The 24,989-nt window shown below is 47.4% G+C and overlaps 1 protein-coding gene across 1 annotated transcript in view; it reads right to left on the bottom strand.

The window, feature by feature from the left end:
• clcn3 (chloride channel 3) overlaps window positions 1-24,989 on the bottom strand; it is a 39,532-nt gene that overhangs the window by 2,271 nt on the left and 12,272 nt on the right. Inside the window, 12 exon segments of the mRNA XM_072376505.1 lie at window positions 3,472-3,547; window positions 5,721-5,937; window positions 9,203-9,601; window positions 9,676-9,862; window positions 10,120-10,412; window positions 10,514-10,766; window positions 10,845-10,925; window positions 11,013-11,219; window positions 11,604-11,726; window positions 12,544-12,731; window positions 13,416-13,515; window positions 14,127-14,287. Of these exon segments, the coding sequence (XP_072232606.1) occupies window positions 3,472-3,547; window positions 5,721-5,937; window positions 9,203-9,601; window positions 9,676-9,862; window positions 10,120-10,412; window positions 10,514-10,766; window positions 10,845-10,925; window positions 11,013-11,219; window positions 11,604-11,726; window positions 12,544-12,731; window positions 13,416-13,515; window positions 14,127-14,287 (2,285 nt within the window).

Genomic DNA, 24,989 nt, shown 5'->3' with positions numbered 1-24,989 from the left:
TCAGAGAAGCAGGAAACGAGGAGACGACGCGCTCACAGGAGTCTTTTTTTAATTCAAGCTCCGCCTCTTTATCACAGCGAGACAGAATCTGAACGTGAGCTACAGGAAACACCAGCGACTGACCGCCATTTTACGCTCAAATTAAGCTAATCTGCGTCAGAAGCTGCGAATTAAAAGGGTGAAGCTTTCTCTCCACCTGCCTGTAAGTCAGCTCCACCCGTTCTACGCCTTTAACGCTACTGCTGTGACGGTCGTCTCCTCGTCCTCTTCGAGCTCTACCGCCGACGACCTTTGACCTTCTACACAAGTCGGAGAACACCTGCAGATTCAAGAGCACCGGCTGAGCTTAACGACGTCCGTCCGTCCGTCTCAACTTTGGAAAAGATCACAAAGTGCTCTTGAATTTGAACCGGAGGGCAGGTGAGGAGAAGAAGAAGAAGAAGAAGAAGAAGAAGAAGAAGAAGGAGAAGAAGAAGAAGAAGAGCAGAGCTGGGTCCAAAGGGCTCAGGTAAATATTGGAGCACCTGTGATGAGCTGAAACAAACATTTGAACCCAGGTCTGAGTGAGAGGAGCTGAGGTGACCTGTGGCGGGGGGGTGGGGGGGTTAGAGCTACAGCAGCAGGAGACATGAGACACTGGTATCACCCGACCCGGGTTCCCCAAGAGTTGCCGTCATTATCGGTTCCTGAGCAGCCACAGACGCTCTGGGACACCCGGTAAAGATCGGAGAGTTCCCACCAACACCGGCAGCGTCCGGCCCAGATTCAGCTGTCGTCACAGGGCGGATTTTATCACTTTTAAGGCACATAGGAGCTGATATTTACGCCTTTTTAGGACGATTACTCTACATTTATCTGAAATTATCCTTAGAAACACTCAAAAGGCTCAGCAGCCATCAGCTGTAAATAAGCCGAATTCAGCAGGTGATGCTCTAAAGATCAAAGGGAAACGTTAAACTGCTTGTTTCATGTTAATAAAGTTTAGTTTGAACGAGCCGATTTGAGCTCATGTGCGTTTGTTTTGGCCCCAGACGTCACACAGAGAAATTATCCATAGAAACACTCAATGCAAAAGGCTCAGCTCTAAAGATCAAAGGAAAACGTTAAACTGCTTGTTTCATGTTAATAAAGTTTAGTTTGAACTCGTTTGTTTTGGCCCCAGACGTCACACAGAGGTCTGCGGACGCTGCCGGCTGAGTGGAAACACGGTCTCATGTGGTCACCACACACCAGCGAGCTAAACTACAGCAGTCATAGCACCACCCAACACAAGGCACCGTCACTACGGGGAGAAATGGGAATGAATCAGATCCTCGTCCTCCTTCCTAACTAATACCATCCTCCATTAACAAGAAGAAGAAGAGAAAAACTGTGGTCCGCTTTCCCAAGGCGGCTAACTACTCGCCAAAGTTGTTGCTTAGATGACGGATCAGATGTCGTCGATCTGCGGAGACCCAGAGCAAAAGGGTGGGGTCGACAGGGCGGAGGTTCACAAAGCAAAAGAAGACAAATCAATTTTAAAAAGAGGAAAAAAAGCAGCCGTTAATGAAGACAGAATAAAAAAAACCTCTAATGAGCTGCTGTGAGAGGAGGATGGAGGACACATGGCTGCAGACATGCTGAGCTTCACATCTGTTTACCTCCATAAAACTACTGCAGCGAAGCCCAAAAGTATTCACACCCACAGTTTATCGCCTTGGAAGGTTTCTTCAGGCTGGAGATTCGAGCCTCGTTAACCCAATCAGCCACATTGACCTTGAACGGCGTATGAATACTTTTGGGCGTGTGAATGAAAGAGTGGAAACTGCAGCCTGGTGAAGGTGTCGTTAGAGGCAGGTGGCAGACCAAGTGCAGTTTGATGGGATGAGGAAACCTGCTGAGCCCTTTTCAGACATGCCTTCGTCTGCATGTTTAAGTCGTGGCTGCTTTACGGGACACATTTCACCTTTAATACGGCACAAAACGTTAATATCAGCACCCAGCAGCTTTAACTCTGTAACGACTCGTCGGATTTATCGAGACGCAGCAGCTTTACAGAGAAAAATACAGGAAAAAGATGCCGACTTTCACACGATTGCTTCCTCTTGACGCCTCTAGTTGAGGAAATCAGGACGGTGTCAGTTAAGCAATAATAATTTAAGTTAAAAACAGTTAAATATTATATATTATATAATATGTTGGTTTAAAATACACAATTAGTAATGAGTAAAAGGTTAAAAAATGTTTATATGCTCTATTTTCTATGATGTGACGTCATTATATAACGTTAGCTTTGGTGTACTTTAGTTTTTTGAGTCAGAAAATGGAGGAAGCAACACTTTTGATCGTGTGTCAGACCTTGTAATTTGCTTTGTTGCATTTAAGTAAACATTTTAAAAGACAAAAGAAGTTGTCATGTCACGTGGAAAAAGAGTGTTTCTTTTTTGACTGACTCAAGAAGAGGTACAGAAAAGAAGAAATAAAGGAGCGCCATTACAGACGGGATGCAGCTTAATGCTGTGGATCGAAGCTAAAACGTCGAAAGAAAAGGGTTTTTTGAAAGATAAAACCTCTTGATGAGGCCAAAGTTACTTCCTGAGCCTTGGATTTCGCCTCCAGCCAGGTTAGACGCAGCAGGTTGAGTTCGCCACGATAAAACTTTCAGCTTCTGGACAGCGTTCGTCACGTTAGAAGTGCGATTAATGTGCGATTAATCGCGAGTTAACTCAGAATTAATCGGCTCTGCTGGAGTAAACAGCTGATCGGACGCCAGAAATCCTCTAAACCCGACTCGTAGCTGAGGATCCACTTACTGGATTTGCTCACTTACCAAAGGATTTCTTTAGGTTTTCAAAGCTTTTTTCACAAATGTTTCGGGCGACATTTTATGTTAAAATGATGAAAGTTTTAAATATCAGTGCGATGACATCGTTTCTTTTATCGTTACATACCTAAAGCAGGTTTAGAGCAGCTGCATTAACACTAATCCTTGAGTAAAGTCGGTGAAAACGTGCTCGAGCGGGACGCTAAAGGGTTAAAATGATCATTTTTGTGTTCACCAATACGGACGGGGGGCGACTTAAACACCAGACCAGGGTGAGCATGTCTGAAAGCGGCTCTTTGGTGATGAGGGTGACAGTTCCCACTGAGGTCCGGCGTTACGGGACCCCTTAAAAACCCCAGGAGGCGTTAACACACGATGATGACTCCAAACCCACAACAGCTGCAAGCGATGAAGATGGAGGTCAGACAGCGTTGGTCTACATGTGCTGCTCTATGACGTCATGAATCCACGACAAACCAACCCACCAAAAACAGGGTGAAGTGAGAAAGAAGAGGGGGGGGGTCTTAGCTTTAAGTCGGGAACTGTCAACAGTTTTGCACACCACGCTTCATGCAGCCCTCCTAAGAGGCGGAGCCTAAGAGACAGGTGCGAAAGTGTGTGTGTGGGGGGGGGGGGGGTCACGTGTGTAAAGGGGCGGGACTAGTCACCAGGGGCTCCGTGTGCTGCTTGAGCTCCTCCAGATGCTCTAATATATTCTTCTTTGTGATGATGCCCAACACAATCCTGAAACACACACCTGTTACTCAGCGGCCGCTCAGAACAAACAAACAAACAAACAAACAAACAAACAGAGGAGAAACACAGAGAGAGAACACACAGCAGCAGCACAAAACATGCATAACAAGGTGTGATGTAAAATATTAACAACTCAAGGTGCAACTGAAAAATAACAACTCAACCAAAGCAAAAGTCTGTGATGCTTTAAATCAATTCCAGGTGTTATAATGGTGACAAACTGTTAATTAGTGACGTGACATTCAGGATTTTTCTAATCGTCAACAAGTCTCATGACAGGACCAAAACAAACCGACAGATCAATAAGTGGATCAATGTTCCTGCTCCTCTGCGGCTGTGAGGTCACAAAGTGCCCAGCAGAGGGCGATATTCCCCCCCTGTGACATCACCGCTCTCCGGCTCGTCTTCCTTCCCTTTACGCCTCTCACACTCGGCTCAGCTCGTAAAAACCTTGAGAGGAACCTTCAAAAGACGCCCTCGAGAGTTTTCTGACACCGTTTCCCATCATGCACCTGGGGGGAACTCATAGTGACGATGATGTCGACCGATAGGCTGCATTTTTAAGATCATTTCTTCGCACTTTCTGCCTCATCGCTGTGGTCACTCTTGGCCACAGCTTCCCCTGCTTCCTGTGTGGAAGTGACAACAGCGCACGCATCGGCTGAAAACACACGGCACAACCGCCATAAAACAAGACTAAAGATCATATTAAACATGTTTGATTTGCTCATGACCCCAAGATGTGAGAAAGTCCGCCTTAAAACCGCCTGGATTGAGTTTAACGACCACCTTAAACCACACCGATTTCATTCTGATCCTGGAAACTGCTTGAAAAACCTCAGAGTGCACGTCTACCTCTGTAATCCCTGTCTGGAGGCGAGCTTGTGACGCCTCATGTGACCCGGGGTCAGGGAGGCCCTGAAGAGACCTAAAAAAGAAGGTTTAGCACAAAATTCAGGAAGCCAAGTTGCTGCAATGAGGAAAAAAAAAAGTCTTCTTTATACATTTAAGGAAGTAAACCTCGTCTGGTCGAACACTCGAGACAAAACTGAGCCTCTAACTTAGAAAATATGGCCCCATATGAGCTTTATCGCCTCCTAAAACCTCCTAAAAGCAGCTCAAGCTTGCATCAGACAGCGGTTTTCTCAGCTGAACACCGGAGGGAACTGGACTGTCTTGTTGTCTCTTGTTGACTTTAAAACCAGTTCTTAAAGCTGGCCAAACATTCTTTCCAATCCTGGTGTCGCTCAGCCTCTCTGCACGGCTGGATCAGGTCTCATCAGCCAAGTCCTTCGCACCCGTCCCTGTGTCAGAAAAGCTCACTGCTGGGCAGTGTTGGCGTTTTAAGGGTTTTTCTGCATTTTATTTCTCTTCATTTTTGGATTAGAAGAGAGAACATAAAGACACGACGCACCACTGATGGTTTTCAGTGGAGGAAATGGAGACAAAGTGAAACAGTGTCTGAAACAAACAGCAACATGGCTGATAATCGGCTGAATATGACGATGACTTGAACCACAACCAGCTCTGAGGTCTGAGCAGCTCTTAGCTTCAAGCAGCTAGCAGCTAACGCCGCAGTTACTCCTTCAGGGCTGAGCTAACGGCTGCAGACACAAACTCACACACTGGCTTTGGTCTTTCCGTGAGATTTGTTGATAAAAAGAAAAATTCTTATTTCAGACAAATAAAAACAAGATGGATGTTAAAAAACAAGCACTGCTGCTCAGTTCCCCTCCAGTGGTCATCACAGCAGAGAGCTCGTCTGCAAAGCCAGTTTATCAACTGCCGAACGCAACCGGCCGCCTTCGCTCATCACACCAGCAGACAGCTCTCTGCTAAACCACAGCCAGACAGGAAGTCCTTCGTGTGAGAAACACCAAAATGAGTAACAGCGAGCTATCGCTCAGGTTTCCCTCCGAATCGAGCAGATTTCTATCACCTCCTCCCGACACGACTCCTGCTCTGCATCAGGGTTAGTTTCTGTCTGCAGTTTACTGGGATAAAGGAAGTGCAGCTCAGCGATTAGACCGCCCCATGCACCCTGTGGGATCTGAGAGTCTCATGCAACACCAAACTGTGCCTTAAGCAATGGTGACAACACTGAAAACCAGGATGTGAGAGGATCCGTCCCCGGCTGAGGCTCAGTTCACTTCCTACTCACCCGTTGTGAGTGACCAGGCACTGGCGCAGCCCCAGCTTCCTGAAGATGTCCACCACGATCTCCATGGGCGTGTGGTCGGTGACGGTGAAGGGGCTCATGTCCAGGATGGAGCGCAGCTTGAGGGGCCGCGGGCTGTCGGCCGGCAGGCTGGGGGCGTGCTGGGTGAAGTACACCCTGGAGTTCAGCATGATGCCCTCCTGCTTACGGCGAGCGTTTTCTGAGGGGAGACAAAGGAAGGAAGGACGGGTCGAGCATTACGATCAAACCACGGGTCGCCGCTCTGCCTCAGAACCCGTTCTGGCTCACCAGAACTCATCCAGAACTCAGCTGCTCTGAGGTCTTTAAACCGGCTGCCGGTCCATCAGAGGATAGACTTTAAGGTTCTGATGCTGGTCTATAAAGCTCTGAATGGTCCAAAATACATCAGTGACCTCCTGACCCACTATGAACCTCCCAGACCCCTCAGGTCATCTGGATCCGGTTCTTTATCAGTTCCCAGAGTCAGAACCAGACCTGGAGAAGCTGCATTCAGCTTCTATGCTCCACATGTCTGCAACAAACTCCCAGAAAGCCTCAGATCAGCTGAAACTCTCAGTATTTAATCAAAAACCCGTTAGAACCCGTTCTGGCTCACCTATAGCCTCAGAACCCGTTAGAACCCGTTCTGGCTCACCTCTAGCCTCAGAACCCGTTAGAACCCGTTCTGCCTTACCTATAGCCTCAGAACCCGTTAGAACCCGTTCGAACCCGTTCTGGCTCACCTATAGCCTCAGAACCCGTTAGAACCCGTTCTGCCTTACCTATAGCCTCAGAACCCGTTAGAACCCGTTCTGGCTCACCTATAGCCTCAGGACCCATTAGAACCCGTTCTGCCTCACCTATAGCCTCAGAACCCGTTAGAACCCGTTCTGGCTCACCTATAGCCTCAGAACCCGTTAGAACCCGTTCTGGCTCACCTCTAGCCTCAGAACCCGTTAGAACCCGTTCTGCCTTACCTATAGCCTCAGAACCCGTTAGAACCCGTTCGAACCCGTTCTGGCTCACCTATAGCCTCAGAACCCGTTAGAACCCGTTCTGCCTCACCTATAGCCTCAGAACCCGTTAGAACCCGTTCGAACCCGTTCTGGCTCACCTATAGCCTCAGAACCCGTTAGAACCCGTTCTGCCTTACCTATAGCCTCAGAACCCGTTAGAACCCGTTCTGGCTCACCTATAGCCTCAGGACCCATTAGAACCCGTTCTGCCTCACCTATAGCCTCAGAACCCGTTAGAACCCGTTCTGGCTCACCTATAGCCTCAGAACCCGTTAGAACCTGTTCTGGCTCACCTATAGCCTCAGAACCCGTTAGAACCCGTTCTGCCTTACCTATAGCCTCAGAACCCGTTAGAACCCGTTCTGGCTCACCTATAGCCTCAGGACCCATTAGAACCCGTTCTGGCTCACCTATAGCCTCAGAACCCGTTAGAACCCGTTCTGGCTCACCTATAGCCTCAGAACCCGTTAGAACCTGTTCTGGCTCACCTATAGCCTCAGAACCCGTTAGAACCCGTTCTGCCTCACCTATGGCCTCAGAACCCGTTAGAACCCGTTCTGGCTCACCTATAGCCTCAGAACCCGTTAGAACCCGTTCTGCCTCACCTATAGCCTCAGAACCCGTTAGAACCTGTTCTGGCTCACCTATAGCCTCAGAACCCGTTAGAACCTGTTCTGCCTTACCTATAGCCTCAGAACCCGTTAGAACCCGTTCTGGCTCACCTATAGCCTCAGAACCCGTTCTGGCTCACCTATAGCCTCAGAACCCGTTAGAACCCGTTCTGGCTCACCTATAGCCTCAGAACCCGTTAGAACCCGTTCTGGCTCACCTATAGCCTCAGAACCCGTTAGAACCCGTTCTGGCTCACCTATAGCCTCAGAACCCGTTAGAACCCGTTCTGCCTCACCTATGGCCTCAGAACCCATTAGAACCCGTTCTGGCTCACCTATAGCCTCAGAACCCGTTAGAACCCGTTCTGCCTTACCTATAGCCTCAGAACCCGTTAGAACCCGTTCTGGCTCACCTATAGCCTCAGAACCCGTTAGAACCCGTTCTGCCTTACCTATAGCCTCAGAACCCGTTAGAACCCGTTCGAAACCGTTCTGGCTCACCTATAGCCTCAGAACCCGTTAGAACCCGTTCTGCCTTACCTATAGCCTCAGAACCCGTTAGAACCCGTTCTGCCTTACCTATAGCCTCAGAACCCGTTAGAACCCGTTCGAACCCGTTCTGGCTCACCTATAGCCTCAGAACCCGTTAGAACCCGTTCTGGCTCACCTATAGCCTCAGAACCCGTTAGAACCCGTTCTGCCTCACCTATAGCCTCAGAACCCGTTAGAACCCGTTCTGGCTCACCTATAGCCTCAGAACCCGTTAGAACCCGTTCTGGCTCACCTATAGCCTCAGAACCCGTTAGAACCCGTTCTGGCTCACCTATAGCCTCAGAACCCGTTAGAACCCGTTCTGGCTCACCTATAGCCTCAGAACCCGTTAGAACCCGTTCTGGCTCACCTATAGCCTCAGAACCCGTTAGAACCCGTTCTGGCTCACCTATAGCCTCAGAACCCGTTAGAACCCGTTCTGGCTCACCTATAGCCTCAGAACCCGTTAGAACCCGTTCTGGCTCACCTATAGCCTCAGAACCCGTTAGAACCCGTTCTGGCTCACCTATAGCTTCAGAACCCGTTAGAACCCGTTCTGGCTCACCTATAGCCTCAGAACCCGTTAGAACCCGTTCTGGCTCACCTATAGCCTCAGAACCCGTTAGAACCCGTTCTGGCTCACCTATAGCCTCAGAACCCGTTAGAACCCGTTCTGGCTCACCTATAGCCTCAGAACCCGTTAGAACCCGTTCTGGCTCACCTATAGCCTCAGAACCCGTTAGAACCCGTTCTGGCTCACCTATAGCCTCAGAACCCGTTAGAACCCGTTCTGGCTCACCTATAGCCTCAGAACCCGTTAGAACCCGTTCTGGCTCACCTATAGCCTCAGAACCTGTTAGAACCCGTTCTGCCTTACCTATAGCCTCAGAACCCGTTAGAACCCGTTCTGGCTCACCTATAGCCTCAGAACCCGTTAGAACCCGTTCTGGCTCACCTATAGCCTCAGAACCCGTTAGAACCCGTTCTGGCTCACCTATAGCCTCAGAACCCGTTAGAACCCGTTCTGGCTCACCTATAGCCTCAGAACCCGTTAGAACCCGTTCTGGCTCACCTATAGCCTCAGAACCCGTTAGAACCCGTTCTGGCTCACCTATAGCCTCAGAACCCGTTAGAACCCGTTCTGGCTCACCTATAGCCTCAGAACCCGTTAGAACCCGTTCTGGCTCACCTATAGCCTCAGAACCCGTTAGAACCCGTTCTGGCTCACCTATAGCCTCAGAACCTGTTAGAACCCGTTCTGCCTTACCTATAGCCTCAGAACCCGTTAGAACCCGTTCTGGCTCACCTATAGCGATGGTGATGTCCCTGCGCAGAGCAAAGCCCACCAGCCTCTGCGACTCCTTGGAAACGATCACTGGGAATCCGTTGTAGCTGGTTTCATTGATGACGCTCTGCAGCTCCTCCACCGTCAGGTCGTCCTGCGTCAGCACCGCCAGCGGCGGGTCGCTCCGCCGAGGCCTCATCACCTCCCGGGCCAGCGTGGTGTGTGTAAACTCCTCCTTGGCGTCCAGGAAGGGGTAACCGTTCAGCCGGATGTGAGCCTCGTAGATTCCCTCCCGGCCAAACGCGTCACCCACCCATTTGCTGGTCATGACGGCCGCCATGAGGGGGACAATGTACTCCAACCCGCCCGTCAGCTCAAACACAATGACGACCAGGGAGACGGTCATCCGAGTCACGCCCCCTACAGGCGGGGAGGAGTAATTACACCAAACCTTAAACACGCATCGATCGTTCATAAAAACGACCTGGACTCACCCAGACAGGCGGCGGCCCCCACCATGGCGTAGAGCCCTGGGGTGATGCAGTCAGGGCCCACCTCGCACCACTCTTTGAACAGGAACCAGTCGTGGTGGTAGTAGGCGAGCTGCTCCACAGCGATGCCAACGATCCGCCCTGCGATGGCCCCGATGGCCATGCTGGGGATGAACAAGCCCGACGGCACCTGGGGGGGAAACGCAGCGGCTGAGTTTAGCACCTGTGGAGTAAAACGCTGGGAGAAACCCTCCAGGGATTGGACTGAAGCTGTTGGTTTCCTTATCTAGCATATTAATTTTTTGAATTGGCTCCATATGAATGAATTGGATTATGATTACAATGAACTGAATTCCAATTGGCTTGAATTGGACTTTATTACTTAAGTGCCTTGAGATGACAATTGTTGTAATCTGGCGCTTTATAAATAAAACTGAATCGAATCACCTTGAGTCCAAAGGTAAAGATGGTCATGATGATTTTAAAGATGAGCGCCAGACAGAGCTGCCACATGGCGGAGTAGACGCCGGACCCCGCCGGCCGGTTGGGGTTGTCGGTGAAGGCTCTGCTGCCGTTCATCTGGCTGCGGTACTGGCAGAGCTGAGAGGACTCCAGGGGGCCGCAGTCGGTGAACAGCTCCTTGATCAGCTCGCTGGTGTTCTGGCGCGTGTACGGGTTTGGGAACGCCACCACAGCTGTGATGGCCGCCACCAGGATCACCTCCAACACCGGGTACTTGCCTGAAGAGACGGTGAGAGGCAGTTTAAACGCCGCTACATACTGAGACGCTAAAGGTTCTGAGAAGCGACCCGGTTCACATCCAGGATCATCGGGTACTTGCCGAAGCGCGTCGACTTGCGCCGCCGGCACCAGGCGATGTTGGCTCGGATGAAGAAGGCGCCCCAGAGCCCCCCGAAGACTCCCAGCAGGATGAAGGGGATGAGCTCAAAGAGGTACCACGGCGTGTGGTACTCCACGTAGAACAGCACCAGGCGGCTGTTACCGAACGGGTTAATGGAGCGCAGGACGAAGGCCGCCACCAGGGCGGCGAAGAAGGAGCGCCACAGGGTCTTCAGAGGGAAGTAGTAGCTCACCTGGAGGAGAGAAAGGACAGCAAAACGTTACATTAGAGCTTCCAGCAGGTGTTCGGATTAGAAAGGGAGCTCACGCACCTCCTCCAAGCTAAAGAGGACTCCTCCGATTGGTGCTCCAAACGCCACCGACACCCCAGCAGCCGACGCGGCAGAGAGAACCTGAGGTGGAAAACAAACACACCCCCGTTGGTGTTCAATCAAACAACCCAACTGGATCCAAAGCCGTCACACGCGACTCTTCTTCACCTCTCGTTTCTTGGCCTCGTTCTTGCTGTACTTGGGGAAAAGGTAGGAGAAGATGTTGCCACAGCAACAGGCCACGTGGACCAGAGGCCCCTCCTTCCCCAGGCTGAGGCCAGACGCCACCGCCAACACCAGAGTGATGGTCTTAATCATCAGCGTCCACTTTCCCAAGTAGCCCCGGATGATGAACCCACTCAGGATGGTCTTGATCTGGACGGAGAGAAGAAGAGACCGAATCTGACCACGAGCTTCAGCGAGGAGGTTTACCCGATTTCATGCTCCATCCTGAGGTCAAAGTCAGTTCTACACAGATAAAGACGAATCAACTGTTCCACAGACTGCTTTTCTTTTGGTAGCAACAGTTCTGCTGTAAACACGCTCAAAGGCGTGGTCCCTTCCCTTTGTGTTACCATGGCAACAAAATGGACTCGGAGCACCCGCCAGATTAACAATTTCACGGCATTAAAAGACAGGAAGTGCTGCGCCACCGTGAGCTCAGAGCACGACAGAGGAGCAGTTTCACGGCGCGTTAGATTCACTTTTCATTTGTGGTGCTTTTTGTGAGGGAACAGGGAGAAAAGACACCGTCCTCACCTCAGGGATCCCTGAGCCGCAGGCGTAAGGCGCGAACACCTTGACCAGGCAGACGGCCAGGAAGGCAAAGGACAGAGCCCAGTAGATGTACATGAAGTAGTTCATGATGTAAGAACCGGGACCCTGAGGAGGGGAAGGGAGCAAAGACAGTTAAAGAGGCAGCAGAAACCTCACAGAGTGAAGACTTAAAGGGGAACTCCGGTGTTTTTAAACCTTATTTCTGGCATCTACTCACCGAGATGGGATGATGTCATCCACACGCCCCCCTGCAGCACAGTTTATTCACTCCGTGCTCTGTGACAGTCGGCTAACTTCACACAGAGTTTGCTGCTGATAGTTTTGTGCAACATGGCAGGATATTTATCAGATTTTGACGACGTGAACGACAACTTTGAGTAAGATGGACGTTCTTACAAGAGTGAATGAGCTGTGCTGCAGCGGCGGCCGTCGATGACGTCATCCCAGCAGACGAGTGTGTAGAAAGCCTCTATAACCCCCCGATAGCCGCCAATAACAACAACACAGCAGCTATGAGCTGCTCACGTTCATTCATTCATTCTTCTTAAAGTATTGGTGAAATAAAGACAGATAATGCCTTATTTAGAGGCTGCATCGTCTATATAACTCCATTATATGGATCTCCAGTTATCTAAATATCTTCCGAAGGACGCCGACTTTCACGTATTTCATGCCAGAAATAAGGTCTCGGTTTCAAAATACCGGAGTTCCCCTTTAAGTTGGTCTTAGTCTATCATGCTGTTTCAGTTAACTGAAGAAAAACAAAAACAAAAAAACATACTTATTTAATATAATTTAACAGTTTTTCACCTTTTGAGGAACACAGATTATAGATTTGTGGGAAATTGAGCAGGTGATTTGCTCTTAAACAGCACAATAAAACTCTCACTGATCTCCCCTTCGAGCGCCTGTGTTAGTCTACCTCAGCCTGCCCAAGTATTAGCTCAGCCCAGCTCTTCCACTGAGGACACTTGTCCCTCTCAGCGAAGGTGGTCTCATTGGACGTCCAGCAGCACTGCTCATGGTTGAACCACATGGCGCTCAGACACACGCCCTCCTTCAGATCATTCATCCAATCAGCAGCAATGTCAATCAGGCCAGCCAAAGCACCTGCCAGGGGGGGGGGAAAGAGGAGGCAGGGAGGAGACAGGAAGCAGAGACAAAAAGAGAAAAATGTTTGGTGGAAGTTGGTCTAAATCCGGTCCAAAGACACAACAGAGATGCAAGGTTGAACTTTGAGGTTGAAATGTTGTCATAAAATATAAAGTCATCCATCAAATGCAATAACAACAGTAGTCCTACAATTAGTACATACCATAGTTTTATATATAACACAAAAGTTTGATTGTTTTAGTAGTTTAGTCGATCAAATCCTTACAGAATCACCCAACCGCTTCAACATCATCCTGACATTCAGAGCAAAGTCTCATAGAACTTGATAGAATAGGATAAAAATGAGATCGTATGAACAATTCAAGACCTTAATTTCACATCTGAGGCAAATATGTTTCAGATCCAGAGAGTTAAAAGCTCATTTAATGTTAACAAGACTCAGACTTTTCCCATTTTTCTCCCTTTGTAGCTTCCCAACGAGGGCAAAGAGACAGAAAAGAGACGTGTGACGACAGCACAGATCGGTACAAAGGAGTGTTTCTCTCCTTTATTAGTCTTAACCGGACACACTCGTGTGGATAAATGAGAGCAGAAGACAGGCAGGAAAAGCAGAGGCTGCCTGAGGCTGAGCTCCAGCAGAGGAGATGACAGCGGCGTGCTGCTGCCCAGCAGGTGTGTTACCTGATGCCAAACCGGTGAGCGTCACAACCAGCCAGCCGGACCAAGCATCGTACAGGCTCTTTGTGAACTCCCATGCCGACTCCTTTTTCTTGCTGTTGATCTGTACGTGCACAGAAACACGAGTTAAAGGCACGGATTACTGGAAATAAAACAAAAAAAGCTTAATATCCAATCGCCGTTTCACTGGATTAACTTAAAGCCGGCAGAACTGTAAACAGGCCAAAGGTTTGTCACCACTCGATGTGTAATTCAGGAATTCTACTGGCATGATTTCCACAGCAGAAAATTGATTACATCTCTCCTGTAAAGCAGGTGAGACCAGTTCATAAATACAAAGCATTCAAATAACATTCAAATTCTGCAGTACTCCTGAGCAGGAAAATGTTGGCAAAACAGAGTCGATATTTGCATAAAAGTGTTGAAATAAAGAGGTTTGAGATTGCATTCTTTCTGAGGCTGAATCCAAGCAGAAGACAGGATGTTTTTGGCTAAAACTTCTCCAAATGTGAAGCGTTCCTCTTCATCTTCCTGTGCAGCACTTCCTGTGCTGACACCAACCGTTTCTGAATCACTTCACACAAAAACTCAAAAACTCCAGACAGCTGCGTCTATCTGATGCTTTCTGTCATTTCTACAACAGCTGGCCAGATGTGGAGCCGTGACGGTCCGTTTATTTCAGAGATTCTTTTAGTTTAAAATCCCTTTTCTCACCTTCCGGTGCCTCTCGCGATCTTTGCACTTTTCTCGGACCCAGTCGATGGTGTGGAAGTCGTCGTAGGTCCCCACTCCAGGGATGGGCTCCTCGAGGAAGTCCAGCAGGTGGGTGGTGCTGCTGGGGGCCCCGCCCCCGTTAGACATGGCGTAGTTAGACCCTGTGGAGAAAATCACATTATAATCAGGCCTCATTAGTATTTAGGGGTGGGTAAAAATATCGATTCAGCAATCTTCTGAATCGATTCAAGCCCCTGGCCAGTGGGGGGCGCTGTGAGCTACACCCTCATGTGATTCGAGCTGTACGGACAGGGGCTGCACCAGACCAAACCATAACAATATGGCAGCCAGAGTGAGTAGCAGCAGCGCTAAGCTAGCGCCTTCAAACCTGAAAGCAGACGTGTGGATTCATTTTGTATTCAGGCGTAAACTTGGAACACAGGAAATGGATAAAAGTAAGGTGTTGGGCAAACTTTGCCAGGCGGTTCTGAAATACTGCAGCAACACGACAAACCTGCGAAATGAAGACGTTCTGCAGCAACCCATCGCTAAATCCGCGGATTCGAAACAAACGCAACTCGACAGATCCTGCAAACTGGCGCCAGGTTCTGTTCGATTGATATGGAATCGAATCGTGACCCAAAGAATCGAAATCATATCGAACCGTGACCCAAAGAATCGAAATCATATTGAACCGTGACCCAAAGAATCGAAATCATATCCAATCGTGACCTAAAGAATCGAAATCATATCGAATAGTGACCCAAAGAATCGAAATCGCATCGAATCGTGACCCAAAGAATCGAAATCATAGCGAATCGCGGCCCAAAGAATCGAAATCGTATCGAATAGTGACCCAAAGAATCGAAATCGTATCGAATAGTGACCCAAAGAATCGAAATCGTTAACAATACCCAGCCCTATTAGTATTGCAGGATCGCTTGAAATCAATGAGAATATATATGATGGTTTCATGCCTGAGCATCTTTGATGTTTCACCTCCTCTAATAACCAGCTTTATGGTAGAAGAAATAATCATTCAATTCCATCTCTGAGGTCGCTACCGAAGGCCTAAAACCTCTGGTTTGTAGCCCAGAAACTCCGACCACCTCTCACCCTGTGCAGCGAGTTACGGCTTGAACACGAAACACAGCAAACATTGTTCGCTGCCCTTTACAAGAATGTAATGATACCACGACTCAGTACAGTGACTTAGTTCATATCACAGGCAGGAGATGCCGCTGGCTGACGTTCTGCTGCACGTCGGCCTGTGGCGGTGCGATGAGAAGCTTCCCCTAAGTGCAGCTGATAAAACTGGAGGGATAATGAAGAATCCCTCTTCATCATCATTAAAAGGCTGCGATATTGGACTTAAAAGAAGCAGCACGCTCAGTCTGACACGAAGAAGGAAAGCCCATCTTCTGACATTTGAAAAAGCAACGCAGAGCCTCGGCCTCCTACTTCAGACGCCATTCATCTGCCAAACAAAGGCCGATTTGTGAGTAACAATGGGATGAAATGACAAAGACGAGTGAGAGGAGAGCAAGTGAAGCGAGTCGACCCGGGTGTAATAACTGAACCCTGCACAGAGAAAGCTGACAAACTGGCCATTAGATCCGAGAATTTCCTCTATGTCAGGTTTTCTATTCTCAGCATTTATAGCAACTGACTGAGCTGAGTAATTCAAACCAAAAAAACTGAATGGTTGCAAGAAGAAAGCAGACTGAAGATGTGAGTCAAACTGCTCCCATGAATGACAGCAGAGCTTCTGCTCAAATCACCTTTGAGTCCTTTGGTCTCTGTCGTCTGCAGCCTCCTTCTCTCTGTGACCCAGTGTTGCACGCTGGGAAATGTAGTTTTATCGTACCAGAGACTTAAAATGATTGTATTTTGAGGGAAATTACTGTCATAACCAAAATAACAAGTCTATTGATGTGTTAAAGTCACTCTGGTGTAGAATAGCGTCTAACAGGCTCTCACAGCTTTCCATAGTAAGGAATGGATTCATCAGCAGCCCCACGGTTGCTTTAAGCTAAATGTTCCCCGTAAACAATGACGAGCGGCTCTGCTTCTTCTTTTCCTTTCCTTTCCTCACTCATGGGGCGGGCGCAGCAGACCATTCAAACGCAGCACGTCACCCGTAGCTCACACAGAAAAGCACGATTGGCTTGAAACTATCGTCACATGGAAATGGAAACGCCTTCAGGATTCACAAGAAAATCCGACCGATTACAACCACACAGTCACAGAATGGGCAAATTATCGTATTTTTGGCCTTTTTTGGGATCGTACGTCGTACACAGGGCAAAATTATCGTACAAATATGATAATTATCGTACAAATACGCTGATTATCGTACACCTGGCAACACTGCCGTGATCTAAGCATAAAGTTCTGCACGCTTCACCTCCCACTACCAACTCAATTCAGGATAAAGTGAGACAAAAGTGCAGGATGTAGATAACGCTCGAACCTTATTGGCTCACATCACTTTCTTTGATGTTTAATTGAACGTTGGGAGGACAGGAATGAGCCATAAGTCTTAGGCGGGGAATTTCAGAAAGAGGCAGGTACAAAATGAGAGATTATCTTTCATCCGACCAACCGACGCGTTTCCAGTGAAGAGAAACAGAAGAACAGACGAGTGGAAGAACCCTGTTTTAGGGTCTTCACCAGCAGGGGAGGAGGGCGAATAATATTCATACATATGATGTGCATGTTTTCTTCTTTTTCTTACCCTATCAGGACCTTTTCTGGTAGAATTACTGACCTAACTGGGAGCAGCCCAGTTTTAAACAAGCACTGGGAGTCAAAGCAAAGTCAGAGCTCGTGTGTAAGTGAATAAAAGAGAGCTGGAACGATCCAAAGCAAGCTGTTGACTCAACAAAAGAGATTTGATATGAAGGGTTTGGTGCCATCTGACATTTCTGAAAATGCAGTCAGCCTCTTGCACATCTGAGGGGAAAGAAAAGTGAAATGGAAAGCTATAAGGCGGTCCAACATTCTCACCGAAGGCTCATTTCCACCAGTGTTTTTCCACCGTTATGATCAAGTTTCCTTCGATTCATCAAGTCTGATAGTAAACATGAGAGAGTGAGGGACCCACAGTAACAGGCCCTGCTATCTTTATGCTGTGTCTGGTTTATGTTCCAGTTTAGAGATAAAAAAAACGTTGAATAACTTTATTTGTTTTCATGCTGTTCTGCAGCTAGAAACCAGAACCGCTGCTGACACTGATCCAAAGCAGTTTAGATGCCTTTTTCTGAGAAAATACGCTACTTTCAAGCCCTTTTACACCGAGGATCTGCTTTGGTACATGGCACAAGCTTCATTTCAATCATTTAACTCACTGATATGCGCTCCATCAGGCCTTTGTAGCCCTTTTCACATATCGGTTATCGGCTCACATGCCAAAAAGAGGCGGCTCAGCCCCGTATCAGCGTGTGCCGACACACATCGAGCAGGAATCAGCTGAGTAACGACACCAGAGTTGGTTAAGAGTTGCCAGGCGGGCTCATTTCGCCTGTTACAGATCTCACTGTACTTTCACACACATGACGCCAATGTGTCAGTTCCAGCCTGAAAGTCCTGTGTGAAAAGAGCTCGTGACTCCACCTCAACCCAAGTGTGAATCTGTGTTGTAACCAGTCGTCTCCTTAGAGCTTATACGAGTGGAGAATAGTCTCTGTTTTGTTTTCATTAGTCTAAAACCATGTTAAACAGAAGAACTTTTATGCTTTTGTTGCCTTTGAAGGAGCCAGAACAAACAATCAGAGCACGAGCTATGCAGAGGGAATTTATCCAGAGTTATTAAATGACCACTGGGGTTCCTCCTTCGCTCTTGGAAGCAGCAGCTGAGAGTATTTGGTAGGTTGCAATCCACAACTTCTCAGCTAAACTGCATTAAATATGGTAATTTCTTATTATAGACCAAGGATGGCCACCTCCAGTCCCCTGAGGGCTCCAGTCCTGCAGGTTTCACATGATTCCCTCCTTCAACACACCTAATTCAAATCAATGTGCCATTAGCTGGCTTTAGAAGAGTCCATTTCATCTAAATCAGGTGTGTTGAAGCAGGGAAACATCTGAAACCCGCAGGACAGCGGGACATCCCTGCTACAGACGTTTCTTCGACGGTTTCATCACAAGCTGGCTTTCCGAGATACGAGGAAGAAGGCGGTCGTCATGCCAACACGTGGATCTGGAACAAAACACTTCAGACCAAATTTTGGAGCACTTTGATAAAATGAGCACATTCAAGTAGTGTGCTTAAGTTTTATTCTGCTCTGGTTAGAGTTCACTGACACTAAAAGTATGGATGGAACAGATCCAAAGGACGGTCCAGAACAAAGTGACGAGGACAGCCGCAGTGTTTGAGAGCAGAGAAACGCACTCAGTTTTCTCTCCATCCAGGGTCGAAATGAAAAGAACAGTGAGGTTTTCTCAAAGTGACTGAACAGGCTGCGTTTCATATTGATTTCTTAACAGCCTTTTAAAGCAGGAAACAACAAGAACTGACGCATGTTAGTGAGCTTTAATGGCTGCGTCTCCCCGGAGTAAACGAACACAAAGAATTCAGAAACCCACTTATCTTCAGTCTTTTAGTTAGTTCAAAGTAATGGAAACACAACAGAAAACAACTTCCAGAGATGATACGCTCCAGAACAATCCTGAGCAGACCAATTAGATGGAGGCAAAAACGCCACGAATAAATATCAAAGTGTCACTAAGATTACCGTCAATAAGGGCACCGCCGGGGATGACTCACTGAGACTGAAAAGCAGCGTAATATTCAGGCAAATATAAGGTCCTGACGTAGCAAATGTTGGCCACAGACAATATAACATCCAAACCACGGTGCTTTAAGATGATCATAAGCTGCAAACGGTTAGTTTTAAGACCCAAATATGTAATTATAACAGTCAAAGCAAGGCAGCATTATCAGTCCATGAAGAAGATGAAAGTGCTGCATTAATGTGGCTGATTTAGAGGTTATTTTCAGCTCCGGCAGAGAGAAAAAAACCACAGATTTAACTGGTGACAAGCCAGAAGAGCCATGTTGCACTATTAGGCATCTCTCAGCTGATGAAGGAGCAGGGAGCCGAGCAATGGTGACGGCAGGGAAAACCGAAGGGGTGCGAGCGCCTCAGCGGCCTGACGCTGCAGCGAGGATCCAGACTGAAGACACACTCGCAAAAACATAAAAATAAGGCTTCATTCCCCCGTGCATCAGAAGGGTGACGCTGCAGCTCTGCTCAGCCTGCCTCAGGGCAAAAAGCCACGTCAGAGACAGCACTTCTCTAAATGAGCAGAGTTTAATCTGCCTTCCTGTGCTGCTGGGGTCAGTGAAGGCAGCATCATGCAGGAATAATATCGTGTCTTAAATGTGGTCAACCAGCCCCCCCCAGGCAGGTTCAGAGGCAGGTTCGGAGGCAGGTTCGGAGGCAGGTTCGGAGGCAGGTTCGGAGGCAGGTTCGGAGGCAGGTTCAGAGGCAGGTTCAGAGGCAGGTTCGGAGGCAGGTTCAGAGGCAGCTGGGTAGGACACCCTGGATCAGCATCACAAACTGCCCCCGATGACCGCGCTGAGGCCTCAGGAGCCCTGCTGTAGACCGGCGCCGGCAGCCCAAGCAGAACTCCCGGGTCTCTCCAGATGAAAGGTCGACAGATAAATGTGTCCAAACTCAACTTTCCCTTCTTTGTTTCCAACACAGACGACTGGATGTTGACAGACCGATGCCGTCATCGCGGCATCTCTCTCTGGACTGTTGCCATCTTGTTTTTTCAGGGAAAAGTGCCAAAAGGGATCGATCTGACGCTCCATTTTTCAGCCACCTGGCGTCTACATGTTTAAAGATAAATTACTATATCACTGTTTCACCAGAACAGCAATAATCACACACTGCAGATGCAGTTTTACCCGTTTAATCAACTTATCTCCGGCCACGGCAGAAACAACCTTAACTACCTTTATAAATCTACCAAAAAGGACAAAAGACTGAAACTGTGAAAAGAGACGTCTGCAGACCGAGGCTTTTGTAAAAAGTCAGCTGTGGCTGATGCGTCTTTAGCTCACTGGGGGCCTTTTGTCTCTGCTCGCTCGCTGTAATTATCTTAACTAGGCCTGTTGGAACAAACGGACACAATAACAACCGTGAGAGGAAATCTCCCAAAAGACAAAGAGATAAAGCTTAAAAAACAGAAACATTTTTAAATGAATAATAATTAGGCAACCACCTGATCCTGAGGGCATGTTACATAAAGCTGTGGGTAACACCCTGAATGCTGCCAACAGGTGTCCTACATGTGGTTAACGTATGTGAAACCAGGAGGAAAAGTAACCGGGATACCACTGATATTTTCTTCGTGGTGAACAGGCCCAAAGCCTTGACACTGAACTCCTTCTTTATCTCATTATCTTCAGCACACACGGCCGGTTAATCATCAACAAAGAGGTGGACGGTGAAAGGAGCCGTTTCGCTCAGCAAAGGCAGCTTCATATCCATACAGGCTGCTTCATCAGCAGTTCAGGAGGCTGCAGCGACTGCTCAACCTGCACCGTCTGCCATCTGTCAGCGACTCGTACCAGAAGAAGAAGAAGGAGGGCCTCTGTCATCGCAGCAGTGTGGCGAAAGGAAGGAATCAGAGAGAGAAGAGCCGTCGCAGCGTACCTCTTTTAGGGATCTCCTGCAGGGGAATGGTGTCCCCTCCCCCGTCGTAGGGCAGATAGGGGTCGGCCGCCGCGTCCTCCTCCTCCATGTTGTCAGCTAAGATGAAGCTAGGCTAAACTGGGCTAGCTCTCACAAGCTCGCTGCGTGTGTCATTAGCCGCTGCCATGTTTACCAAAGCAAGACGAGCGGGGCTGTGAGAGCGAGAGCGAGCAAGAGGAAATAAATGTGTGCGTTAATGCACAGCCGTCTCCCTCCCCTCCCTCCTCTGCCCCGTTCACTGCAGCAGCTGACTGTTCGAGCTGATGATGTCATCACACACACACACACACAGAAAGACGATCACACCGAGCCAGTTTGCCCTGCCTGCTTTGGTTGCTAGGGGAGATCGGCGAGCCCTGCCTGCATGGGACAGACCATGGTGTCGGGTCACAGGGGTGGGTGAGTCTGTAAAGTGGGTTATTCCATTATCCACTGAAGGAGAGTCAAAGTAAGTGAGCCGACACTTAATCTCTGAGGAATATCCACGGTGACAGAAACGTTTAAACATTAAATATCATTATAAATTAATTCATTCTTACATCAAGAAGAAAGGCCACAAATGGGCAATTTTAAGTGTGAATATTTCTAGTTTTGCACTGTTCTATTCAACTAAATATAGTTTGGATTTAGACTCACAAAACAAGAACTTAAAGATTAAAAAACGTTTAATCTAGCAGCAGTGACACAGATCATGGGTTTGCTCGTATAAAGTCACAATTTAAACCTAAAGCGGTCTTTCTGCATCCTGCACGTTTCTGACAACATATTAAATGCTCCCCTTTAAAAGGTGTTCTTACATAGCCGTGTGAATTTAAACATTTACTTCTTTAGAAACTGATTTTTACTGTAATAACGACACATTCTGCACGAAGGCAGCCTCACATCACCAGACCACCATCTCTGTGCTTCACAGGCCTTTTTCAGGACAACAGAGGCGACTCAGAGCTGCATCTACGTGCGCTTACGACATCCCCAGCACTGCAGAATCAGCTAATTGTCAGCAGTGTTGCTGAAATGAGGATGTGAGGCCTCTTACTTAACACAGATATGCCAATTCAGCTCCATGTGCATGAGTTTGGACATCATTCATCATCTTATCAACTCGTTTTTCCTTCTCTTTTCCAAAGCCTTCTGTACAGAGCGGCTCAAAGCAGCGTCCTTCACACTGAGCGGTCACATAAACTCATATTTTATTTGAAAACACCCGTTATCAGAGCCAGACTGTGTGAGTAGTGGCATCATTTTAGGAGGACAGACACTGTGGCGCTGATCAGCTGTACTTTGGTAGGTTTTGTCCCTCACATTTACTGCTGCAATATATTATAATAATAATAATATTTTCAGCCTTCATGCATCCTTTTCCATCTACATGAAGAGTAATTTATCAGATTCTTAGTCTTTAAGGCCCATAGACAGAGCTGATCGTGGGTTTTTAACTCCGGAGGCTTGTATTTTCAAACAGACTTTTGTATTTAAGGCCTACTTGGCAATTTACAATTAATGCGACTACTAAGAGTTATTTTTCTTATTTTCTAAGCCCACGTTGTGTGAAAAGTTTTCTAATGAATTGAATGAAGTCTTGAAACTTTAAGCTAATAATGTGGAAAAGTCACAGTCACTCAGAGCGGTTAAATGAGCGCCGATCGGATCGGATTAACGGCTAAATTACAATAAGACTGAGTTATTCAGCTCATGTAACAACCTTAATCTGACTAAAATCGAATCGGATCATCTTTCTGAATGCCTGAGTTTGTTGTTGTTGGCGGTGAAGACGTCAACAGGAAGTGGCTCTATTAGCGATAGCTGAAATGGGGACAGCGCCACCTATCGTACCGGGGTATGACACGCTTTGTGCCAGTGATTCCATTCATTCACCGCCATATATCCAAGGATAATTACCCTCAGATAAGGAGCAGAACCCGACTGTAGCTGTAATCCAGTTAATCTCATCATGTGGCAGATCACTGCAGTCCACATATATGCAGGTTAAAGCTCCATCATTTAAAGAAGAAATAAAGCCACAAACTGCTATATTCTCTTGGCTCATTTATGATGAACTGAGAAAAAGTGCAAAATTGTTCTGTGGTCATCTTTTGTGGGATTCTTTTTGCCTATGGAACTGGAAACCTGCACATCTGGAAAGGCTCCATCAAGGCTGAAAGGTATAAACAGGTTTTAGAGCAACATCTGCTCCCATTTAGACAACATCGTGCATTTTTCAGCAAGACAACGTTAAACCACATCCTGCATCTAGTCCAACAGCAGAAGGTGCTGGACTGAGCTGGTCCAGGCCTTTCACTCACTAAAAACATTTAAAACACAACAAAGCAACACCGGGAGCCATTTCTCAGCTGTCAGAATCCCAGCTGATATGAAATAACCAGTTAAATATACTCTGGATCTCTTTTGCACAACTCAAGCATCAAGATTTGAAATAGTTTCTCATATTTTTCTGCTTCTTTCTCAGGTGAAGTTCAAAAGAAACCGGTCACTGCAGTTCTGCTGTGTTTTGTAAACTTCCTGTAATTACGTGTTATTACATGAGACAGCAAAGCCAGTCCTTTCTCATAAGTTTCAGTTCCCAGGCTAAAGCATTACCGGGTCATTAAGCACTTTGTTTTTACTGTAACATAAAGAACGGCTTGTTAAACTTTAGACCTCAAAGGCCTCTTACCTGTCGGTGGCACTCCTGCTGCTAGGCAGTGACACAGGTGGTAAAAAGCCGCCTCCTTCCTCGAGGAGGATCCAAGCAGGAAGTTTGAAGCAGCAAAAACTTTCCAGAGTCCATAAAACCTTTCAGCTCAAAGCGGCTGAGTGGATATATCTAACACAGAGAGGAACACTTTCAGAGCTAGGCTCCATGTGACCACGGAGGGAAGCAGCCACTCGGTCACGCTGCAGTGTTTCCCCTGAGGAGGGTTGACAGGGTTTTCTGTGAACACACCCGAAAATAGCACCAGGAGGAAGAGAGGCAGGACTCCAACTAAAAGGAAGGGCCTTTATCCAGAGATCTGCTTACACCTGCTGGCAGCCGAACTGGTTCACAGGAATGTGCACATCTCAGAGGCTGAAATACAGGTCAGAGCCCTGCACCAGGTCTGTGACATCAGAAAGGAAGGCAGGCCAACAGCGCTTTGTTTTAAAGTACTGAAGCTTGGTCTCTGTCTGCAGCAGAGGCAGAAGAAGAAGTGGAGGCTTAGGGTTCTTATTGCTTTCACCTTTTGTATTTAACTGCCCGGAGCTCCAGTTTCAGGGTGAAAGAATAAGAAGCTAATGACCGATGTGAGCCTACCCCTGTTACATGAACACAAATAAAATAAAGACACATCCTCCTCAAACATGCCAAAGAAAAGCTGCAACTCCCAAAATCCTCAGCGACAGCTGGCAGTCGCCTGCTTATCACAGAGGCTGTTAACCGTGTATAAACCAACCAATAAGTGGCAGAAAGCATCAGGTTTCACTCTGTATCTGCAACAAAGTTATCTAAATAAAATAAAAAGATGTGGATCAAGCCGGTATGTCTGTAATTACAAAGTACTGACATTAGCTGTGCAACAAAACAACAAGCTAACAACTTAATTAAGAGCTTTAACACTTGTTGTGATGCTACACCTAGCATCTTTATATCCAGCTGTTATAAGTTAAGTTAGCATGCTAATAGTGGCCGTTATCACTTCTTAAAACTGTTCTTCTACATCTTCTACATCACAGATCAGCTTCACCACATCACACCACATTTAAGTCTCTTTAAGGACTCTCTCCTGGAAGCTCCAGGTCCGATTGGTCAGACCATCAGACAGAAATGTTGCTCGTTCTTTCCTTGAGGTGAGCCCAAAGCAGCCGAGAGGCAGACATTCCTGAAACGTGTTCCAAGGTGAGAAAAGACAACCTACAACACAGGTGAGGTGTTTCCTGGAGTTAAGGAGAGGTTTAAAATACCTGAACGTAATTTTAAAGTGAAAAAGTGACAGGAAAAGATGTACGTTCCTAATCTGGATGAAGAAATATTGAGAGAAAAAAACTGATATCATGACAAAGTCTGGACTAAAAAAAAAACTAAATTTGAAAAATCCAATTTCGATTTATAAAATCCTTTGATTGAGGGTTTTATAATGTACTATTAGACCAAAAATCCATTTATTATCCATTATTCTTA

The sequence above is a fragment of the Leuresthes tenuis genome, unplaced genomic scaffold (genome assembly GCF_036924035.1).
Source record: "Leuresthes tenuis unplaced genomic scaffold, fLeuTen1.0.hap1 SCAF_22, whole genome shotgun sequence".
Taxonomy (NCBI): Eukaryota; Metazoa; Chordata; class Actinopteri; order Atheriniformes; family Atherinopsidae; genus Leuresthes; species Leuresthes tenuis.
This window is presented reverse-complemented; position numbering and strand designations above follow the sequence as displayed.